The sequence below is a fragment of the Calonectris borealis genome, chromosome 5, assembly GCF_964195595.1.
Source record: "Calonectris borealis chromosome 5, bCalBor7.hap1.2, whole genome shotgun sequence".
Lineage (NCBI taxonomy): Eukaryota > Metazoa > Chordata > Aves > Procellariiformes > Procellariidae > Calonectris > Calonectris borealis.
Genome location: NC_134316.1, coordinates 44,748,016 through 44,768,394, shown reverse-complemented (window position 1 = coordinate 44,768,394; position 20,379 = coordinate 44,748,016). Strand labels below are relative to the sequence as shown.

The following is a 20,379-nucleotide window of genomic DNA, read 5'->3' as shown; positions in this document are numbered from 1 at the left end:
TCAGGACATGCAAAATAAAAATAGAGCTTTAAGTAGGAAACTTTATAATATTCTTAGCACACTGTCTTTGCAGTGGCTGCTGTATTCATATTCAGTTGAGTAAAAACCTGTTTGCAGTTTGGCCAGTATGCGCTAGAAGAAGATTTAGGAAACCTGGCAAAACCGTGTTCTTCAATTTCGAATTTAATGTGCACATTAGAGAGAATCAGAAAGCATCCTTGTTGCCTCTGTGCCAACAGCTTGTAATACAAAGCAATTGTTACTCAACTTCTTAATTAAAAATAAGTTATAGCCATGTTCTGAAGCAATGCTTTGTGGATATTTTAATTTTACATTACTTGCAAAACTCCTAATAGAGAAATGCTACATCAGATTCTATGAAAATTCTTCTAAGTTGTCTCACAATTGTTCCTGCTTTCCCTAATGCCTTTTGATTTGCAGTCGATGAACCGGGAGAGTAGGGCTTGGCGATGTGGCCTGTAAGTCACTGCAAAAGCGTGGCAACCTGCTGAGGAGTGAAATACAGTGATTATTTCTGCTTCCAGTTAAAACGGGAAGACCCTTCCTCCACATCCTTGACTAGCAGTCAGTGGAATGCAGGTTGCTATTCCTCAGAGAGGTTCTTCCATCTTACTGTTGAAATACAGGTTTTGAAGATGCAATTAGTTTTGTTACGTAAAACTCTAATACATTTAATTGCACCTAGAAATCCACTGGCTGCTGGTGTAATTTTCAGAGTTGGAGAGAAATGTTCTCTCCGAGGACTACAGCACTTTTGGATTGTACTAAGGAGCATCTTGGTTATACGAGTGTGCGTTGTCTATATGCATCTTGCTCCTAATATTTCAGCAAGATTGGGTAGAGTTCTGTGGGTCAGGGCTGATGTGATTTGACAATTATGAACTGTGCTCAAGAAATGGAGTAAAAGTAGTGAGTTGTCATCAAACATGGTAGAGCCATGAGCTAGAGGTTCATGCTCTTTCTATTCACTCTCTCAAGATTGATCTCTTTAGCATTTCAGATGGAAACCTGGCTTTGCTAAAGAACAAGTTTGTTTTTCAGGCTGAGGCGTAAAAAGCTCTCTAGTAGTGTTGACTTTTAATAAGAGTGGTATGCATAAGCTTCATTTTTTGGTGTTGGTGTTTGTAGTTTGTTTTTTTTTTTTTTTTTTTTTTTTGGCAAACCTAACTAACATCTCAGGATTTTATCTGTAGCTGAAGAGTACAGGGAAGGAATTGCTTTTAGCGGATCTCTAGCTTGGAGTGGTACAGGTAGCAGTGGTACTGGGAATTGTCTGGAAATATTTGACTTTCAGAAATGGGCAGTTTGGAGAAAGGCCTCCAAATATGGAGTAAGAATAGGGTTTGCAGCCTATTTTGAAAGCATAGGTGGAGCTGGTCTCCAAATAAGGAGGATCTGTTTTCAAGCTGCTTGGGTCTAGGGTGATTTCTGAATTCTGTATGATTCCAAGAGTATAGGGAGGTTAAAGAACTAAGAAGAACAAGAAATTAGAAACTTGGTTGGAGCTGAAGTTTTTTAGAAACGTAGAAGAGTAAGGATCATATTGCCCTGGATCTGTAGCAGTGGATATTAGTGAGCAAGAAGGCCAGAAGGTAGTTTTATTTCTGGCATTCACAAATTCTAATGCCCTTGCAGTGTTTAATGTTTTTCATTTTACCCAGAGGAAGCTAACTCTAAATATCAGAAAAACATAATTACTGTAATACAAATTAAAATAAAACTTGGAAAGGGGCTTTTAAACTGAGGATGCAAAAAGTGAGTTAGGCGATAGAAAAATTCGATTGACATGAAGCTGAAGAGCAAATCATGCAATTTGTGGGGATAAGGTGACTTAACCAAGCCCCGTCTCAAATACTGCATTGTGCTTTGAATTTGGAAGGAAATTCAGGCTGTGGAGATCTGGAATTAACTCTTGACAAGACTACTGGTATTTGGGAAACATCCTGATGAAGTGGTCGGTCAGTAGCCTGGATGGAACAAAATACGTGTACGCTTCCATTGTAAACAGATGGAAAATTCCAAATACTTCAGGAAGAAGGGTCTGAAGCAGAAAGGTACATGGAGTTTTAGCACAGAGCCAAGCTTTTTTCCAGCATATTAACTCTTAACGAGGACAATGCACAGAATATGTGAGAAGATGCACAATTTTATTGAGTGCTGTTGTCTTATGAGCTTCATGCAAGTGTCAGTAGAACGTATGCAGTGTGGTCTGCAAAGGTCACTGCCAGACCTCATTGACTCACTGGATGAGCTGTGAATGCTCTTGCAGCCATAAGCGAAGGGGCTTTAAGCCTGAAAGCAAATGACTGTGCACATTTGCTTCACTGGGGTGCAAGTTAAAGTTTTGTCAGAACCCTTGGTAAAGTGAAAAGAAAATTGATTAGGAGAATATATAGAGATGGCTTACTGTAACATGTTACCTCCAGTGGAAAAGGTCATATGAACTGACATACTTCTGAAAACAAGAGTAGTTTGCAAGAAAGAGAGTACCAACCTCTTGCTGTGTAATTGAAAAAGCATGCTTAGTGGTGTGGTCCCTTGTGCCTCCTTTTAAGAGAGATTTTGACATCTTCAAGTCTACAGGGGGAGCTTCTGACAACTCTGAGGAGAACTGCAAATAATACATTCAATTGCTGCCCAAAGAACTTTTTCACTGTTGGCAGAAGTTGAACCAGGTAGATGTTTCTTAGACTACCAAAAGCCCAAGCAGATTCACAGATCGTGTGTGCTTGTTGATACTAGAAAGAGGGCATGGGAACAGAACCCTTTTCTGACTGATATGGGAAATCCCTCCTTTTAATACGAAGTAGAGCATAATAGTCTGGTTGAGGCCACACAGTTTTATATGCTCTGTGTATCGGCAGATTCTGGCAGGTATCTTTAGAAAAACAGAGCATGTACAAAACCCATGTTGGTAAGCACTGCTTATGTAGGGCGCTGTAAGAAAGAGCTGTATTCAGTATCATTGGAAAATGCAACACTACCTTGGTGTTGCAGATGGCACAAAGATTTGCACAGGTGTGCACATTTGAATACAGATGCAGGAATGGTATGTTGTAAGAGTTACTTAAATTGCTATCTTGACCGATTCACCCGTGTCTGCATGAAAGCTGCTGAGACCGAATTTACAAGAAACTGTAAAAACTTAAAACTCATTGGGATCCCTTCATAAAATACTGTGTTAATATCTCATGTGATGGTTAAACATGGGAGCGGTGTCAGCTTTAGCAAACTGGTGTGAAGAAAAGGCAAATGACATCTGTTCAGGTTGGTTTTACTTCATGGGATGTGAAGCTGAGAGCCAAGACCTTTCGTTTAATATGGGGTGCAGTATTAGGAGTACTGAGCTCTTGCAGTTCAGGTAAGGCCTTGAGCCCATTTGCCCCGCAGTAGCTACTGTTAGCTTTGGTGCGGTTGGGTACGTAGTTTTAACTAAATAGAAAAAATTACGGCAAAGACAGTTCTGCATCTGAGATTTTTTATGTGCAGTCATCTTGCCCAAGTCAGGTGGGAAGGGAACCACGGTGAATTATTACCAGATTTGCACTCAGCTGGCCATGGACTTAGAAGAGGTTTGCAATTTCATGAAGATTTTCTTTTCGGTACTTCTTCCTACCATCTTTCTTGAATTAAATTTAAGCCAACTCTTTCCTCCAGTATTTATTCCTTCCAGACGTGTAGGCAGCTGGATGACAGCCTCTTTTCACCTAGATGAGGGTGCATGTAGCTCTGTCATCAACATATTGTTGACACTTGATCTTGTATGCCATTCTATTGAGGCTCAGCAGACGGAGAGCGGGGTGGAATGGCAGCTGTGCGTGAATCCTTTGCTCTTGTCATTAGATCTTTAACATATTGTAGATTTTGCTGTTACAGTCTCAGCATGACATTTAATGGGGAATTCACGAGTACTGCTTTTGGTTTGCAGTCTGAGTTAAGGGCAAAAATGAAGAAGCTTGTCATTCCTTTTGCCATAGAAATGACCATATTTTTATTAGATTGTTCCAGCATTGAGAGCTGTCGGTGATTTTTGCAAGAGATAGCAATAGCTGGGGGCGCAGTCCTGTTTGCACAGTTCAATTCACTTGTGCATCTGCACTGAATATATACATATCTATATTCTGTCACGCTAACACCCCCTTTGGCATTCTTGTTTCTCTCCTTTCATCTGTTCCAACCACACGCACGCACAATTGAAAGGACGATTGTTTTGTTTGGCAATTTCTTGCTTACTCAGCCCTAGGTTTCAGATCCGGGCTTGGACCAGTCCCCTAAAGGGCTTTTTGGAGGTATTAGCCTGGTTTTGCAGCCTTTGGGAGACGGGTAGTAAATTAATGAGCCACTTCACTGCAAATGTGTTGTTTTCCTGAGTGAGAGCTTTGTTACCTGAGATGATCCATTTCTTCATAAGACCTAGTTCTTGTTAATGTTTTAAAGTTTCCCACTAGTTATTTTAAAGCTCTTTCTCATGTAGTAGTTGCATGGCAGGCTTGTGAGATGAAGGATCAGCTGAGAATGCCCAGAGCTAGCCTAAAGAATTAGGTGTGCTGTAATGAGACTTCTCCTGATTTGAAAGATCAGCAGTAAATTATGTGATCAAGTATGGTCAGGAAGAACCAACAATGTTTTACCTTTGCATAAAATTTCTCAGTCCACCCAACAGAAACTTCTGGTGCTGTCCTGTTTTAGGAATTAAATCAAGTATCGTCGGTTAAGGTGTCAGTTGTTGCTGAAAATTAAGGGTTAGTTCTCATTTAAATCACTGTGCCTCAGAAAGCAAAGCTAGGATTTTCTGCACTGGCAACAGGTGGGCAGAAAGAGGTTTGTTGTATTGGTAAAGACTGAAGAAGAATTTCATACATGATGCTATTCCATCTGGGAAGATAAATGGGGTTGAGAGAAATTTTATTTGTGCAGAGCATTGGATGATAAGATCCATTTGAGGATAAGACTGACAAATCAAAAAAGATAAGTGCATTATTTTTTGCTTCTTCCACTTTACCAAAGAAGATGTAATGGAAAGACGTGTGTGTTGTTGGCAGGAATCAGCTGTGGGGGAGGGGTTGAGAGCAGCATAGACCAACCTGCCTAATAAGAAGAGACTGCGCCCAAAAAAGCAATTTTTTGTCCCTGTCCGATCACGGGAAATGCATGCCTCTTTCTTTGCATCTGTGTATAGATACAGAAAGAAGATTCCTTCCAAACAAAGGGGAGACTTGCCTTGTTTCAAAACACTGATGTACATTCTCTTATGAATAAATGTATTGAGCCATCGGTCGATTATCCCAAGGAGTGTTTGTTTTGCTTTGCATTCAAGGCCCTCCGCTTTAGACAAGCTAGACTTGGATTCTGCTGCAGAGGGCTCTGGGGTTTGTGGCAGTGCAAGGCATAAGCCTGAATTTCAGCAGCTTTTGTGAAATTCCTAAATAGAAGGCAGAGGAAAGAATGTAATCTAAGCAAAAAAGGGATAGTGTTATTTATTAAGGAGATCAGGTTCGGACGTCTTATTACGCTTCTGGACCTTAAAAAGCCACGGACTTGTTTAAATTAATTAGCAGCATTATAGAAGGCAGTGATGCAGGTAGCTCCTGGCAGCTAAACAAAGGACATACAGTGCTTTCAGTAGAGTGGTAGATGCTTCGTAGCAACTTATCCGATATCCTGGTGTCAGAGGTGAACTAGTTAACACATTAACATTAAAAAACAAACAAACAAACAAACAAACCCAAACAAGGTGAGATCTTTCACTGGCAACACCCTATTGGGATAAGTAAGGCAAAAAAAAAAGATAATTAATTTATTTAGGGGCTGTTAAGTCTCAGTAAGGTGCTTGCAATCAAAAAAGACGAAGTGAAACTTCTGAAGCTTCAAGGTCTTGTTCAAGGTCAGATTGTGGAGCAGAAGATGAAGGGCAGCTGGGGAAGTGCAAAATGCGTGCAGCCCCAGTTGGACTGCTGTTGGTTTTGCTCTGCTTACGCCTTCATCCTGTCGCTGCACCTCATCTACTGCTCTGCAAATGCAAGCGCACTTTGTAGTTTTCTGCATTTTTTTGAATGCTCTTTGGGTAGTTTCGTACTGTACGTAGGCTTTGCTTTGAGGCGTGCTTTCAGTGAACTTAATATTGTGGATCGGCTGTGCTTTTAGGGCTGCATCTGTATTACCTTGTTCATGTAGCTTAGTTTGTTAAAGTGTATTACAAAAATGAGGTGCCTGCACTGGCCAGAAGCTCTAGTATAGCTGCAATTCCATTGGCAAAGCTGTGCAGCCTCCACAATTACTTTGGTGGTATGACTTGTATCCGTATGAAGAGCGCTTTGTTTACCACCATAAACTTTATGGTCTGTGCTGGCACAAGATATAAATGTTGGCTGCCGGTACAGCTATACCCATCCAGCAGAGATCAACACTCCTTTCTGAAGCACTTGTCTCTGTAACCCAGGTCAGAGTGGTCATGAAGCTGTGGGTTTTACCAGTCCTCCCAGTAGGAGGTTTCTATTGGGTTTAGCACATTAGATGTTTCTCTTCCTGTGTGTTTTCACGGTCAGTCAGCCACCGGTGATAGCATCGATTCAGTTGAAAATTAAGAATTAAAATTTAGGCTGGTGCCTGATAAACCCACCTGATCTGCTCCAGCCTTTCCTCTCCCTTTACCGGTCAGGATGGAGCTTCACGGGTGACAAGATTTCCCCAGGTACCCAAGAGAGCAGCTGCACCCCGTCCCCCCCCAGTCTTTATCGAGGCTGATCTAACAGCCCGGTTGCCTGCTTGGGCTAAGCAAAGGTAATGGCTTGAAATTTATTGGCATCTTGGAAGGCGATGCATCTAGTCGAGAGCAGGAATGTCTCTATTGAATTTAAAAAGATAAAAAGCAAGAGTTCCTGCTGAGTTTCCCTACCCGCTTCTGCCAACTTTCTCTTCTCCTCCAGCTTCAAAACGTGTTTTTTCTTTCTTGAGTGCCAGAGAGGAGAAGAAAGGTCCCACTCTGCCAAACAAGTAGCGTTCAGCACTCCTCTGCCTTCCGTGGCTCTCCTTAGAGGTGGGAAGCCCTAAGCGAAGCGACGGCTGCGCGGATGACGTGCTGCCTCCGCGTCGGCCGGGCGCGGTGCCGCTGGGGCCGGGCGAGCGGTGCAGCACCCTTGCCAGCTGGCAGCAGTGGCACAGGCTTGGGGCAGCCTGCTGCTGCTCTGGTGACTGACGGGATCCTGGCGATTGCCCTGTCCAGCTTTTTAACGTTGGCACACCCCAGAAATGGAAGGGAAAGGTGGAATTTGAAGAGCGTTATTAAATAGCAGCAGCTTCCCTGGGACAGAGCGGGAGGGGAAGAGGGAAGCACTAGGTCAATAACTAGGGCTTTGCAGAGCAGAGGCTTTTAGCAAAAAGTTTTCTTACCCCTCCAGGGCAGGTACAAATTAACTGTCCAGCTCAGTGCTTTTGTGTTGTGCCCTGGGCCCTCTTCTTCCCAAGTAAGTTTGACGGTGAGGAAGAGATCTTGCTGACATCCCCTACAGCAGCTTGACGGTGAGGAAGAGATCATTGGAAAAGATTCCTTGAGGCTGTTGATTGTCGCACAGCCTCTCCTGGCTCTCTGCCACGAGTAAATATTTAGTTTAATACCTAAGTGGTGGCTGTGACAGGTGCTGCAGTTCTGATGTGCCAGCACTGACAAGTTGGAGGGGGAGCAGCAGCCAGTGGACTCGAGGCGGCCTTTGCACTCCACATGCAGCTTGTTTGCTGAACACTTTGAGGGGCTATTTTTTTTTTTGCTTTGCCTCGTGCCTTACAGCCCTGTTTTCTCTGAGCCATCTTCTCCCCTGCTGAATTCAACGTTGAAGAAGTGGCTGTGAAGTGATGAAATGAGCTTTAGGGAGCGCAGTAGATGATGTACGTGCCCACTCCTGTTCGAGGAGAATGGAGAAGGCACACCAAAGAGATAAGTAGTTGCTTTTAGTGCGGCCTTTGAAAATAGAGAAGTGCAGACATAAATTACTCAACCAAATCTTTCCCTGCACTTCATGGTTACAGGGACGTAGAATGGAAGCAACCGGCTGTTTCTTTAGTGAGTATTGCTTTCCCTTTGTATGAGAGTTGCCTTTTGTGTGGCAGCTTAGCTACCTAGACAGTTTTCATATTTCTAGAGGAAGACTTTTTATCTTGCTGACATCCCCTGAACTCAGAGGAGAGATGAGGTCCCTGAAATGACAGAATACTTCTGGAATCTCCTGTGAAGTGTGGGGAGATCACCGGAGACAGGGTTTTCTACAAACGTAAGCACAGGTCAAGCAACTGTTCTGTGTAATCCATGCTGGGTTGTGTGGCCCTAAAGGGAAGGGGTAGGACCTTTCTTGCCTACTGAAATGACATTTATGTCTTTATGTTGTTGCCAAGAAGAGAACAGCTTGCTATATTTACATTGCCTGTTTGGGCTTAAGCTTCCATAGGGATGTTCTGAAGCTCCCACTCCTCAGACTTCACAGTGTTTATAGTTAGAGCAACATACCGTTCAAAACTCTGTTTCAGAACAGCATCTGGAAGCAAATGCAAATGCCAACTTCATAAAATGCGGAGTCGCCACATCTAATGGCGTGGCTGTGTATTATTGAATTAGTAGTGTAGTGATGCTAAGAGCAAGTTTGACATTGGTTATGGTGAAGAGCCTGGAAGCTTTCTGTGACTCCTGGCAGTGATTATGGGCTGAGAAAATGTGATGCAATATGGTATCTGTCCTAAATGGAAATGCCACCCTATTAAAAATAAACTTTCTGGAGGCTGTGGTAGAGTTTGGTGGACACCTTAAAGATTAGTGGACTTTTACAACAGTAGTTCTAAACTGGTTCCTGAACCCTTAGCAATCAACGTGGCTGTTACACATGGCCTGCAACTAGCCTAATGAAAGGGAACTGGTGAATTATCAACTTTATGCATTTGTATTGCTAGTTTTAAGAGTGTTTGAGGGTTGGCAGCAATCTCTTGACCTAGAAGCTAGAGAATTGTGTTAGTGTGGGATTCCTTTAATAACCTGAATATTATTCCTTGAAGTCCAGAACTACAAAGCACGGACAATCCCACTGGCAAAGAGGTGTGGTTGCTCTGTGGTATGTTTTCAGGTTGAAATATCTCAGTAACTTTTTATAAGATTTAGCAATGGAAACAAAAAGACAAAAAAAAAAAAAATTCTGAAAGGAATTAGCTGTGATCTATGGAGAATAATGCTTCCCGGCAGGCTTCTGACCTTCTTTGAAGAGAGGGACCTGCTGATGTTGAAGGAACTTTAATTTTTTTTCCCCACTCTGTGGATAGAGTAGGGGGTCTTGCTAATGGATGCAATTGCAACAGCCAGTCTGTATGACTGCATCAGATTGATTAGCTGGGTTCTGGTTACTGCTGCGAGTGGTGATTATGCCAGTACAGCTGCTTTCTCTTTTTATGTACTAATTACCACACGCACAGATGTCATCACCCTTAACACTGCATGGAGTTGTCCCATTAGCGTGGGAGTGGGAAGCAGCAGGGGAGGGGAGCTCTTCGGCGTGACAAGCTGTTATAGAAGTGAATGGAGTGGAGTGATGAAGCAACTATTCTTACGCAGAAATTTTAAGCCATCTTGTCTTTGAGATTCTGCCCTCAGCCAACATTTTTGCAAGTTGTCAGAACCAGACCCGTGTCCTCGGGCAGCACTTTCCATGGGGTGCTATTTACTGCAAAGCACCTGGACGCTGAGCTGTAGCTAGCAGATCTCCCCACTTGGCTTGGCTGGTTGCGGAGACTGTGGGACAACGGCTCTGCGAACTGACCTGCCGGTGCCGGAGAGCTTGCGGCTCGCCCAGGGAGGCAGCTTCTCCAGCTGTGATACCTTGCACAGCCATTCTCAGGAGAAGAGAAACTGTTTGTTTCTGACTTGCCAAAGAAGGATATGATGGAAAACCCTTGCAGTTCTTGAGAATTTGGAATGCTCATTTTATGAATTTATGCTCCTAGCTCTGGCGGACCCCTCCCTTTCCCCTCCTTCCTCCTCCTCCTCAAAATCCAGTCTCCCCATCTCAGAGTGCACCGTAATCTCCATGGTAACAGGTGTTACCATCGTACATCTGATTATTTTTTTTTTTTCCCCCTCTCCTTTTTCTCCCCCTGCCCCCCCCGCCCCCCCCAGCAAGCAAGAGATGGGTAAGAGCTAGCTAAACCCCTAAGGACCTGTTCCTTCCATCCAAACACCGTGCTTCTCTGAATACTGCTGAGTGATAGCCAGGGCAAAGAGTGACCAGCTTCTGTCATAGAGAGAAATCCTTAAGGACATTTTCTCCTCTAATGTGGCCTCCTCAGAGGAGAGGTTAAATGTGTTAGTGATGATGGGAAATACTGTAGCTATCATTTTGGCTTTTGACTTTTTTTTGCGTTACGATGGTCAAGATGAAGGTTCTAGGTACTAGCTATAGGAGGGCATACAGTTAACTGGTCTCTGGCTCAGACTTCTCAAGTTAAATTGTCGACCAGACAAGATGTAGGGTGGGCAGTAGAGCTACGGAGAAAAACAGGTACGTAAGCTGTCGTCCTGAGCCCCAGTTTATTATGCTAGCTGATGAGTCCCACCCTAATGAATTCTAATTATTACTTCAGGCCACCTCAGCAGTGCAGTAGTGGTTGATCTGCATTCCCATCTACCTTTATCCTGTTGTTCCAGCACATCCTCATTCCCTTCCCTGCTTCCTGGTCCAGCACCATCCCCTTTTCTGAGGAGTCTGGAAGAAAGGTTTTGTGATAGATGGGTGGTTGCCCACCAGAAAATCTAATGACCACATATCTTTCGCTTGGGACTTATCCCATTGAAAATCTAGATTCAAAGTCTGTTACCTGCAGTGATTACAGGTTTAAATCCTGGGTAAATTTCTGCAGAAATTCTGTTAATGGTTTGGACTTGTAAATGCAGTCTTCTGGCCTACCCTTCTGAAGCCATGACGGAACGTGCTCTGATGGCCCAGTCCACTGAAGCAGCTTGTCCCTGTCTATTCCTGGTAGCCAAACAGGCTCATTACCCCTCTTTCCACTTCCCGTGCCTTTGTTTTTATGATCTACATGTGTCATATTTTCTGGCTAAATGGAATGTTGTCAGTATACCCAGTTCTTGCTGCTGGATGGCAGGGTGCAGGAAAGCATTGTGCTGTACAAGACATTAGCTTCTTGGAGTAGAAGGAGGATGTCTGCGTAGGTATAATCTGTTCCGCTTCATTGTTCTTGCTTTTCAAGCTCATACGCTTCAGAAACCAAGCTAGTGCAGACGAGGAAGCAGGGGTTTTGTTCACCTACATTAATGCAGCATTTGGGAAGGACTGGCTTGCAGCCGTGCTAACTGCCTGCAGTCTTAGCAGCTCTTCAGCTTCTTACCTTACTGTAGGTAAAATGGATGGTGTTGGAAGGGGACCCGAACTGAGGGATTTGTTACTTGCGTACTTGTGTTATTCTCATAATCGCTGGATTTTGATTTTCCTTTGTGCGCTGTGGATGTGGGGGTTGGTCAAACTCTGAAACATTTTCAGGAGGCTGTTTAAATGTTTAAGAAAGGAAAGAATTGTATATTATTTTTGCATAAAGTTTGGTTTGCTTAATAGAAACAATAAACTTTTGATGCTGAAAGCCCATGTACTTGCCAGTTTCCTGTTCCACCCTAGTGAGTTAAGATGAGAGGTGAAGGCCAGAAGGGTCCCGGTTGTCCTGCTGTCTAATGACTATAACACTTATCCCCATCACTTTGTTTAATTAGTTTGAATAGAAGGACTGTGCAGCCCACTGAGCGACATGCAGATTCTCCTGGGGTCAGAATTTCTTCTGCTCCGCCGCTGTGTGCCAGTCAGTCTATTAAACACTTAGGGGCACACGTATCCGCGTTTCTAGCAGCTGCTTGCTCTCGCTGCTGGATTAGTCGTTTCTTGCAACATCCTATAAAGTGACATGTCTCCTTGGCCAGCTGCGCCGCGGCAGGGAGATTGAACATTTGTTTGAGCCTCCGTGGCTCTCCTGCCTTGTATTGTCCCGTCAAGTAACCTCCTGTTATTGTTTCAGAGAGTTTTCAACGTTCTGTACCCGATGCCTGCCGACCAGAGAAGACATGTCAGCATAAACTCCGCTCGCTGGCTGCCTGAGCCAGGCCTGGGACTGGCATACGGCACCAACAAAGGGGACCTGGTGATTTGCCGACCAGAGTAAGTGATTGCTTTTCATGGAGTTATAACTGCTTTGGCCGTTCTGTTCTAGGGCAGTGGGGATAAGATGGCTTTTCACTGCCTGGGGCATTGTGGGTGAGGGACCCAAAAAACCCAACTCCTATTTGGACTGCCACAGTGTTTACCCAAGTCTCTTACCATCAGTGTTTGTTTTGCTGATTGTAAACTTCTGAGGCTGTTTGAAGTGCATCTCATTAGCTCATTTTATTTCCCATGTCTTTCTAGGCTTTCTGGATCCTTTGTTTCACGTATGCCTAGTGCAGTGTCTTTCAGTCTCTCTGGATTTACGGATTTCTAAAACTTTCCAATGAGAACAGTAAATTTGAGCTGTTAGTGATATGCTTGCTTTCATGGACCCGTTGGAGTTCATCAGCCAGGTTGAAAGCTGCTAATCTAGACTTACCAAATACTTAGAGTATTCAAGCATGAGATTCTGAACTGCCAAGATTTTTGTCATGATTATGAGCAAGCCAGTGAATTGTTTTGGTCCTCACCTGAAAGCCCAATGATGTCACGTGTAGACTTTAGCTCTCTTTTATTTATACAGTGCCATGAAGGGTGTAACTGTCCCTTTGTAAACTTGCAATTAAACACAAGCTAATCTAGGTGTGGTGTGACACAGATGATGACTGCGCGTCTGAGCAGTGAAACGCTTTCAGTGTTCTTGGGGAGTCTTTGCACCGTACTTTGTTGAGACCCTTTTCTCAATTGTGTTGTGCAAGTGCTTTTGGAGCAGTGTTTCTTTTGTGCTGCAGGAACACTTCAGGGATTTCTCTGCTTCCGTTATTTTCTGGTACTAAACTACCTTGGTATTCTTTTGGGTTATGCTTCACATGTTGAAGTTCCTTGTAACTTAAAAGCTGGCAGCTAGAAACTTACAGCACTGCTGGTGATCTTACCACATGCATGTGGGCTCCATCTGTTGTGCATGAGATCAGGCATGTGGTGCTTGAGGAGAGTCATATGGTCAGTGTAGAACCACTCTCTTAAATCAGAATAAATATATACAGTTGTAATAGTGACTAATTCAGTATAGCCTTCTGGTGAAATCTGTGGTTGGAATTCAGATTGGACCAATTTCAGTAGTACCGAATGCCAGCGTTCTTCAAACAGCCCTCTTGTTCTCTTGAACATAATCTTTCATCAAGGCCTTATTTATACATGAAGTTCTACAAGATATTATTATGGAATAAGCTATAATCACTCTCTTCCAGGATAAGTGGCTTTCAAGAATAGTGGCTGTACTTTCTAAGCAGAAGAATTATTCAGGAATAATGGCTCTCTTCTCAAACTCTAGAGAGTTATTCTAAGTTATTTTCAGGATAGAGAAGTGATAAGATCTAGTCTACTGACTATGGCTCATGAGATGAACTTGGAAAGAACCCAGGGAAGTGAACTCTCCCTGAGGGTGGATGCTTTGATTGAATGCTGCAGAATCGAGCTTGGTCTGGCTGTCCTAGCTTGCCACACCCCACCTTAGGTATCCATTCTGGTACTTGCGGTAGCCCCAAGCTAAGTGGCGTGTCTCTTATTGGCACCTCGCTAATTAAAGACACAACAGGAATACTTTCATGGTATGTTATGGAAGCACTGTCGGTCCTTCTGCAGCATCTCTGTGAAACCTTCTTAGCTCACCGTGTTGCTAGGGCACTCTTCTATCTCCTTACTCCTATCCCAGCAACAATCATGCACAATTCCAACAAAAATGAACGTGAAACAAGGTGGCTGTAGAGGTGGGAGATTTATTGGTGGTTTGTCAGAAATGCTTCAACAGGTTTCCTGCTGGTGAATTGGAGTAACTGATGCATCTGGTGACTATTGCAGTCCTCACATTGACTGGTGGGTTCTTTTTGGAGCAGGACACCTCATATGTTCTATTCTTAACTGCACCATTTTATAGACCAACAATAGCCAGAGTGACTTAAAAACCTCTGCGTGAAGGTGTAGATATTCACGGAGCTGCATAATTTGCATTGAGCCTCTAACATCAGAACACACGAATGAGTGAGGCTCTATCAGTAGAAGTGGCTTGCGGCTGTGATGTCTGTCCCAAATCTACTTGGAAGATCCTCAGAGAAAGGAAAAATCGCAACATGTAGATGCCATCTCAGTAGTTCTTGGCTTAATAGACTTGGTTTGAGGTTGGCATATCTGTTGACTTTAACTTAAGAAGTGAGGGAGAAAGATGAAAAATATTTGTATTGTTTCCATTCAGAGTAATACAGAGGAAGAGAAATATTAAAGAAAGGATTCGGCAATTGATAGAGTACTATATGGGGGATAGCCTAGCAAACAGCAGGGATCAAGAAAACACTGTACTGCTGAAAACACCCCCACTGTTCTAATTTGGCAAAGAAAACTGGTCAGTAGCAAACAACTGAGATGGTTGTAATTCCCTGGGTCTTTATTCCCATGTACAAAGGAAGCATTTGAAACCAAGTACTACAGAGATCACATAAACAGGTTGGAATAGCAGCTGTGCCTCAAATACAGGATTTGAAAAGCATGTGCTTAGGGAAAATGAGATGAGTAGACTGGAAGTACAAGCTGACCAAAAAAAAAGGCGTAACTTGAAGCTTCATGGGCTCATAATGAGAGACTATGCAAGTAGTCCTTCCAGAGTTCTAAACAGTAATTAAAATCAAACGTTTTGGGCTATGTTGCTAAGTTGGGGTAGCACTGATGGCAGTTTTTCTTGCAAGTGGAAATGGGGAAGGTTATGTTGGCAATCCATAATGTGAACTCAGTGCACAGATTTATGGGGTATGTTTTGAAGGGAAGGAAAATTAAAACCATGGAAGGTGGGATCCAGTGCATTGTGATTTGACTAAGGTGGAGTGTAGCAGGTTGGATACCTGTCCTTGAGAATTTGCTGTATTTATTTTTAATTAAAGAGTCAACTAAGGACTTGCTCCAGGTCTAATACCTCTGCGTTTTAGTAAGGCAGTTCCCATGTTGGCACTACAGTAAATCTAGTTAGTTTGTAAAGAATTAGGATTAGAACAAGATCTGGTAAAAAGGAGGGGAAGACCTGGCTAAAGGAAAGAATACAACATGATTGAGAGCTGGACTCTGTTACAAAAGAGGTCATTGATGGACTTCTTTAAGAACCTGTTCTGGGGCTGGTTATTAATACTGTTTACACTAATGCCTTGTAAGGGTGCGCTGAATAAATTTGCAGAGGATGTGACATTAGCCTTGTCATTGAAGAGAAAGATCAGAGTATTGCACAAGAACTGGATTGCCTTGAAAGAGACTGGAGCTATAGAAATGAGATAGAATTTAATAGTACAAAGTGCACTTAGTGACTAATAACACTGAGCTCAGTAGTTAAAATGACAGAGGAGGAGAAAGACTTGAGGTTTTAGTTGATCGTAGGTGATTGAGCCATCAATACATGAGGCTGTAAAAACAACAACTTTATTTCTAGGATGAGACACAAGATGCTTTACAGCAGAGAAAGCAAAAGGTTACTGTCACTGTAGAAGGAGCTAGATACATAAGCTGGAACAGTTTAAAATTCGCATATCTGTGTTCAGAACTGCTTTTGAACTGGTACAGTAGTTTGAGAAGAGCTGCTGGAGTCAGTGGAGCATTTTTATCTAAGAAAACCTGCAGCTTGGGGTCTTTAGCAGTGCTAAAAAGGAGGGCTAAGGAGGGGGTTATATAGCCTTCCATAAATCTCCAGGAAAGGAGAACTATTTAAAATTATGTAATTTTTTATTAGAGAACAAAGAGGCGTAAATTGACTATGACTAGGTTGTGGCCGCAAACTAGAGAAAGGTGGCTAACCCCCGATTTCTGCAATAGCCTGTACGTCGGTTGGGTGGATGCAAAAGGCTTAGCTGTTTGGAGATGCAGCTTGACTGGCTTGCAGAGACAGGGGTGACTCGAATACTCGTGACTGCGGGGGGAACTGCTGAGCCGTGAGGCACTTTTTCGGTGTTTTGAACCCAAGGTCCATGTCTAAACAGGTGTTGACAAGTTGACTCTCAGAGCTGTTGTGCTGTCGGGAGGTGAGGTGGTGACAGCAGTGGTCATCCACACTTGGAAATGCACCTAATGGGCCTGAAAGAAGCCTGTAAGAGTCTGTAATTCATGAGCCAGTACAGTAGCTATGAGGATAGAGTAAGTGTTTTTATTAGCCAAAGATATAACCCCTAGCAAGGTTGCGTTCTGGTGAGTAAAGGAAAGAAAGGACATTGTGTACCCGCTTCCTTAGATTGCAGGGTGACACCCAGCTTACTAAACTGTGATATTGAAAAGTACCAATTTGTTTGCTCTGCTTTTTATGTGATTAAACTGGAAGAAACTTTTAACGTCAGGTCAGGAAAGTTCCTCCTTTCCCAAACACTCAAAGGCTGACCAACTTATGTTGTTTACTAATACGTTAGTTTGAACATGCAGTATTAGATACAGACTTGTATTGAAAACCCAGAGATCCCAATTGGCAGTGAATGAATACTAATCTGAATAAGGATAACAAATAGCAAAGGTGGTGGAGCTGGTGTTCAGCAGTGTTTGCTTGTCCTTCATATGTTCTTTTCTTTTGCTTGTTTAGCTGCTGGTTTCACTTGCTTGCAAATAAACAAACTATCCATCTTAGAGCAGGTCTCTATGACCTGTTTAAAACTTTGTCTACTTTTCCTGCTGAATTACTGTCCTTTTGAGGAATGGTCTGTGTGAAAGAACCCAGGGGACTGGGTTCCTGTGGGACAGGAATCCAGCTTTTGGAAACAACTTCCTCTGTAAGTGTCCAACAGGACAAGCAATTTACTTTTCACGAGTCTGATCTTTCATTTTTGTTTGAAAAAATCATCAGCCACCATGTGGGAGGAGTCTGTGGGGGAAGGTTCATGGAAGTGGCCATTGGGGACAGAGCGCAAAGTGCAGCAAGCTGATGTGAAGAAAGGCATCTGCAAGTCCTGAAGATGCATAGAGTAATGAATGGAATTGAGTAGATCATAGGCAGTGTAAGTGTCTTCGGGGGGTGCTTCATGCTTGTCTTGTTGCTTGTTAACCAACTGCAGTGTGACAGGCTGGAGCTAGGGTACTCAGGTCGGTGGTTCACAGGTGAGTCCTGCTGATAAGAGAGTTTTGGCCCACAGATGTGGATTGGAAACAGGTTGCAGTCTGTATGAGGTTGTGACAACCTCTTCCTTTTTTGAGGGTCCTGTAGTTCACTCTTGTCATGGTTCAGTGTGTAGATGGTTGCCAACTGATGGACTGGCATACATATTAGATCATGAATCTGCTATCTGCTTGCACATGGCTGCACATTACCACGTGGTGGTCTGTGCTTTCTGAATGCAAGATGAGTTTATGTTCAGTCCAGAAGTGTGGTATTGAAAGGCTCCGAGGCTGCCACGTTTTAAAGGGTGGGCACCATTGAGCTACATCAAGACACTAAATTAATGATACTAATGCTCATTGGGAGAGCTGTGCCACGTGAAAACAGGAATCCCTCTCGGCACACCACTTGAGGTAGCGTACTCCACTTAGCAAATGAAGTGAAGTAGCGTGTACTACTCCCTGTGGCTGGAGGTCTGTCACAGGAGGTGGTACAGAGCAGCGTGAATTCCCCCCACCCCTCTGCTATCCTGCTGCCCGCTGACTTTTCTGTGTGGCTGCTAGTGCTTTTTTAGCCTCCCCTTTAGTGCTTCTCCCCCACCACATGCTGCCTGACATCCTTTGTAACTGTGCCCAGTGCTAATGCTCGCTAAAGTTTTGTACATCTCTCTTGGCTCTGCGTAGTTCAAGGTTTGATTCAGTTCCCGAATCTTTGGTTTTTGCAGCACGGGATGAAATCCACAGTGTCTTGTACAGTAGAAACACCTCTACTGAATTAAAAAGGAACTTGTTTTTTAGTGCTCATAACCTTTCCTATTGTGTCACATCCTAACTAGAGCTTTCCCATGCAGAAACACCCCTGGTGGGGTTTCTCAAACATTAATTGTCTCGTAAAACACCAACAGGTGAGACTGAAAGTGAGGAGGAGCAGACTGCATGCTGCTTATTGCCCTTTGCTGGCTTCTCGTGTGGAGGACTGCCGTGGGAGAAGGGCAGGGGGTCCACATATCAGTTCTTCCTCATTTCATCTTGAGTGCCCCCCCATGCTCAGGAGGAGGTTCTGGAAGGACTCAGTGCTCACATGCTTTTGAAAATACTCATCCAAAAACCTCAGTGTTATGAAAAAACTTTCAAAGCCAAGCACTCAAAGCACCTTGTCTAGGGCTAGCTATGTAGTGCGGGCATCCACAAGAGAGGAAGGATTTCTTTAGCAGGCAGAGCCTCTGGTAATGGAGTTAAAATACCCCCTGAACATGTATCTGGTTCAGAGGCAGCATCCCTTGGAATTCTGTCGTTGGGAAGTAGGTGTGAAGAGTCTCAAATTGATTCAGTGCTATGCAGTGTGCATATTTTAATTCTTTGTGGCGAGATCTGCCTCTAACATGAAAATATTCTAGGAAAATTCTCTTTGTGATAAATTCCTATGCTTTGCAGAGGATCATTGCAATTGTCTGTCTGTGCCAATCCAGTGTTTTTTTTTTTCCCTTCGGAGAATTGCGTAGCCTCTCAAGTAGTAATGGGGACAATGTGTCTGCATCTAGTTATCAGCGCTGGTAAAGAGATGGTGATCTCTCCAGCTGCCTGGCGCGTCTCTCTGCCTCTCATGTCTCTCTGCTGGCTGGCTCCATTTGTCAGGCTCTTCAGCCTCTAGCAATGATGCTTCTCAGCAGCATTAAGCCCTGGTGCATTGTTTGCCTTTTAAGAATAGCTTCTGGAGGATGGAGTAAACAAAGAGGCAGAAGGAGGAGCTGTCTTCCTCCGTTTGTAACCGAGGGATGTTAGCAACCCTGCACAGGGAATGTTTTCACAACTGTTAACTGGGGCGGCTGGAGATACTGGTTATATCTGAGTCCTCCCTGCAAATGGCTTTTGAAAGGCAGCATCTGCACAGTGGCCTTTGACCATGGCCGAGTAGGTTAATGCATGTCCTGGACTTTTGCTGCCTGTTAACCACAAGATACATTGAATTTTCTAAATGAGGGTAAAAGATGATTTTGATTGATAAAAGGACTGAAAAGGGGGGGAAGATGGCCAATTTTGCACTAAAGATGCGTCCTGAAAGCTGGTATTTGGATTTTGTTATTCATGCATTTAAGAAAAAACTGAAATGAATTATTTCCAAATTGTGCAGGGAAGCCTAGGTATCCTGAGTGCCAAGAGGCTCAGTCATTGCAGATGCAAGAAAAGTAGAGTGGTAATATGGAGGCTTGAAACAGTATCTCCATTCTGATATTGTTTTTTATTCCATTTCTATTTCCGTTTCTGCATGTGAATTTCATATCCAGGATGAATGATGGCATTAGGTGGAAGATGCCCTCATAAAATTCCACTTAATATGTCTATGAATCCTAGAGATGAATGTTGAGAGCTGCTTTAAGTCTTCAGCTATTAGCAAGTTCATTTCCCTCACCCAATTCTTCAAGATAACACTGAAGCACTGACTAGTTAGTGACATTTATTTTCCACCTTGAGAAAGGCTACTTGGTACAGAGCTCAGAGTTAAAGAAACTTAACCTGCTACTTACCAGTTTGTGTACTATGTCACTGGGCTTCTGCAGGTCCTTACTGGTTCTCAGATTGGGTAGCAATCTTTCTAAGAGCATGGCCACATACTCGGAACAGTTACCAAATGCTTCACTTACATCTATTCAGATCACACCTGATGCCTTTTCTTCCTTTACTTTTTTCTAATTCTATCTACAAAAGCAATTAAATTTCATGCAAGCAATTATTTGACTTACTGCCTACTGCATGTGGCTCACTCGTTTCATTGTTTTCATATATCTTCTTTTTTCTCTTTGTTATATTACTGTCTTTAAGGATAAAAGTTACGCTTAGGAGAGAGTAATTGTCAATTTAAGTATGGCTTTCTTTTTGAAGAATGCTGCTAAGTTGGCTTTTTTGGCCTTTTGTCACTTCCTCAGTTTTTTGTAACATACTAACTTTTTTGAGCCATTCACAGCTGATTTTTAACTTTTTTAAAAATTTTTTTTAATGAGTGCAACTAGCTGCTATGTCTGGCTTCTTTTCTTACTCCCTAATTGCATAAGTACCCTTGGATATTTTTTAAGTGGAG

At 43.2% G+C, this 20,379-nt stretch overlaps 1 protein-coding gene across 8 annotated transcripts in view; it reads left to right on the top strand.

The window, feature by feature from the left end:
* AMBRA1 (autophagy and beclin 1 regulator 1) overlaps positions 1-20,379 on the top strand; it is a 135,052-nt gene that overhangs the window by 96,738 nt on the left and 17,935 nt on the right. For 7 of the 8 annotated variants that reach the window (XM_075152204.1, XM_075152201.1, XM_075152200.1 and 4 more), the window contains one exon: positions 12,073-12,212. In XM_075152204.1, the coding sequence (XP_075008305.1) occupies positions 12,073-12,212 (140 nt within the window). Of the gene's footprint in view, positions 1-12,072; positions 12,213-12,458; positions 12,807-20,379 lie in introns of those variants that run through there. The other variant, XM_075152207.1, reaches the window with a different exon arrangement.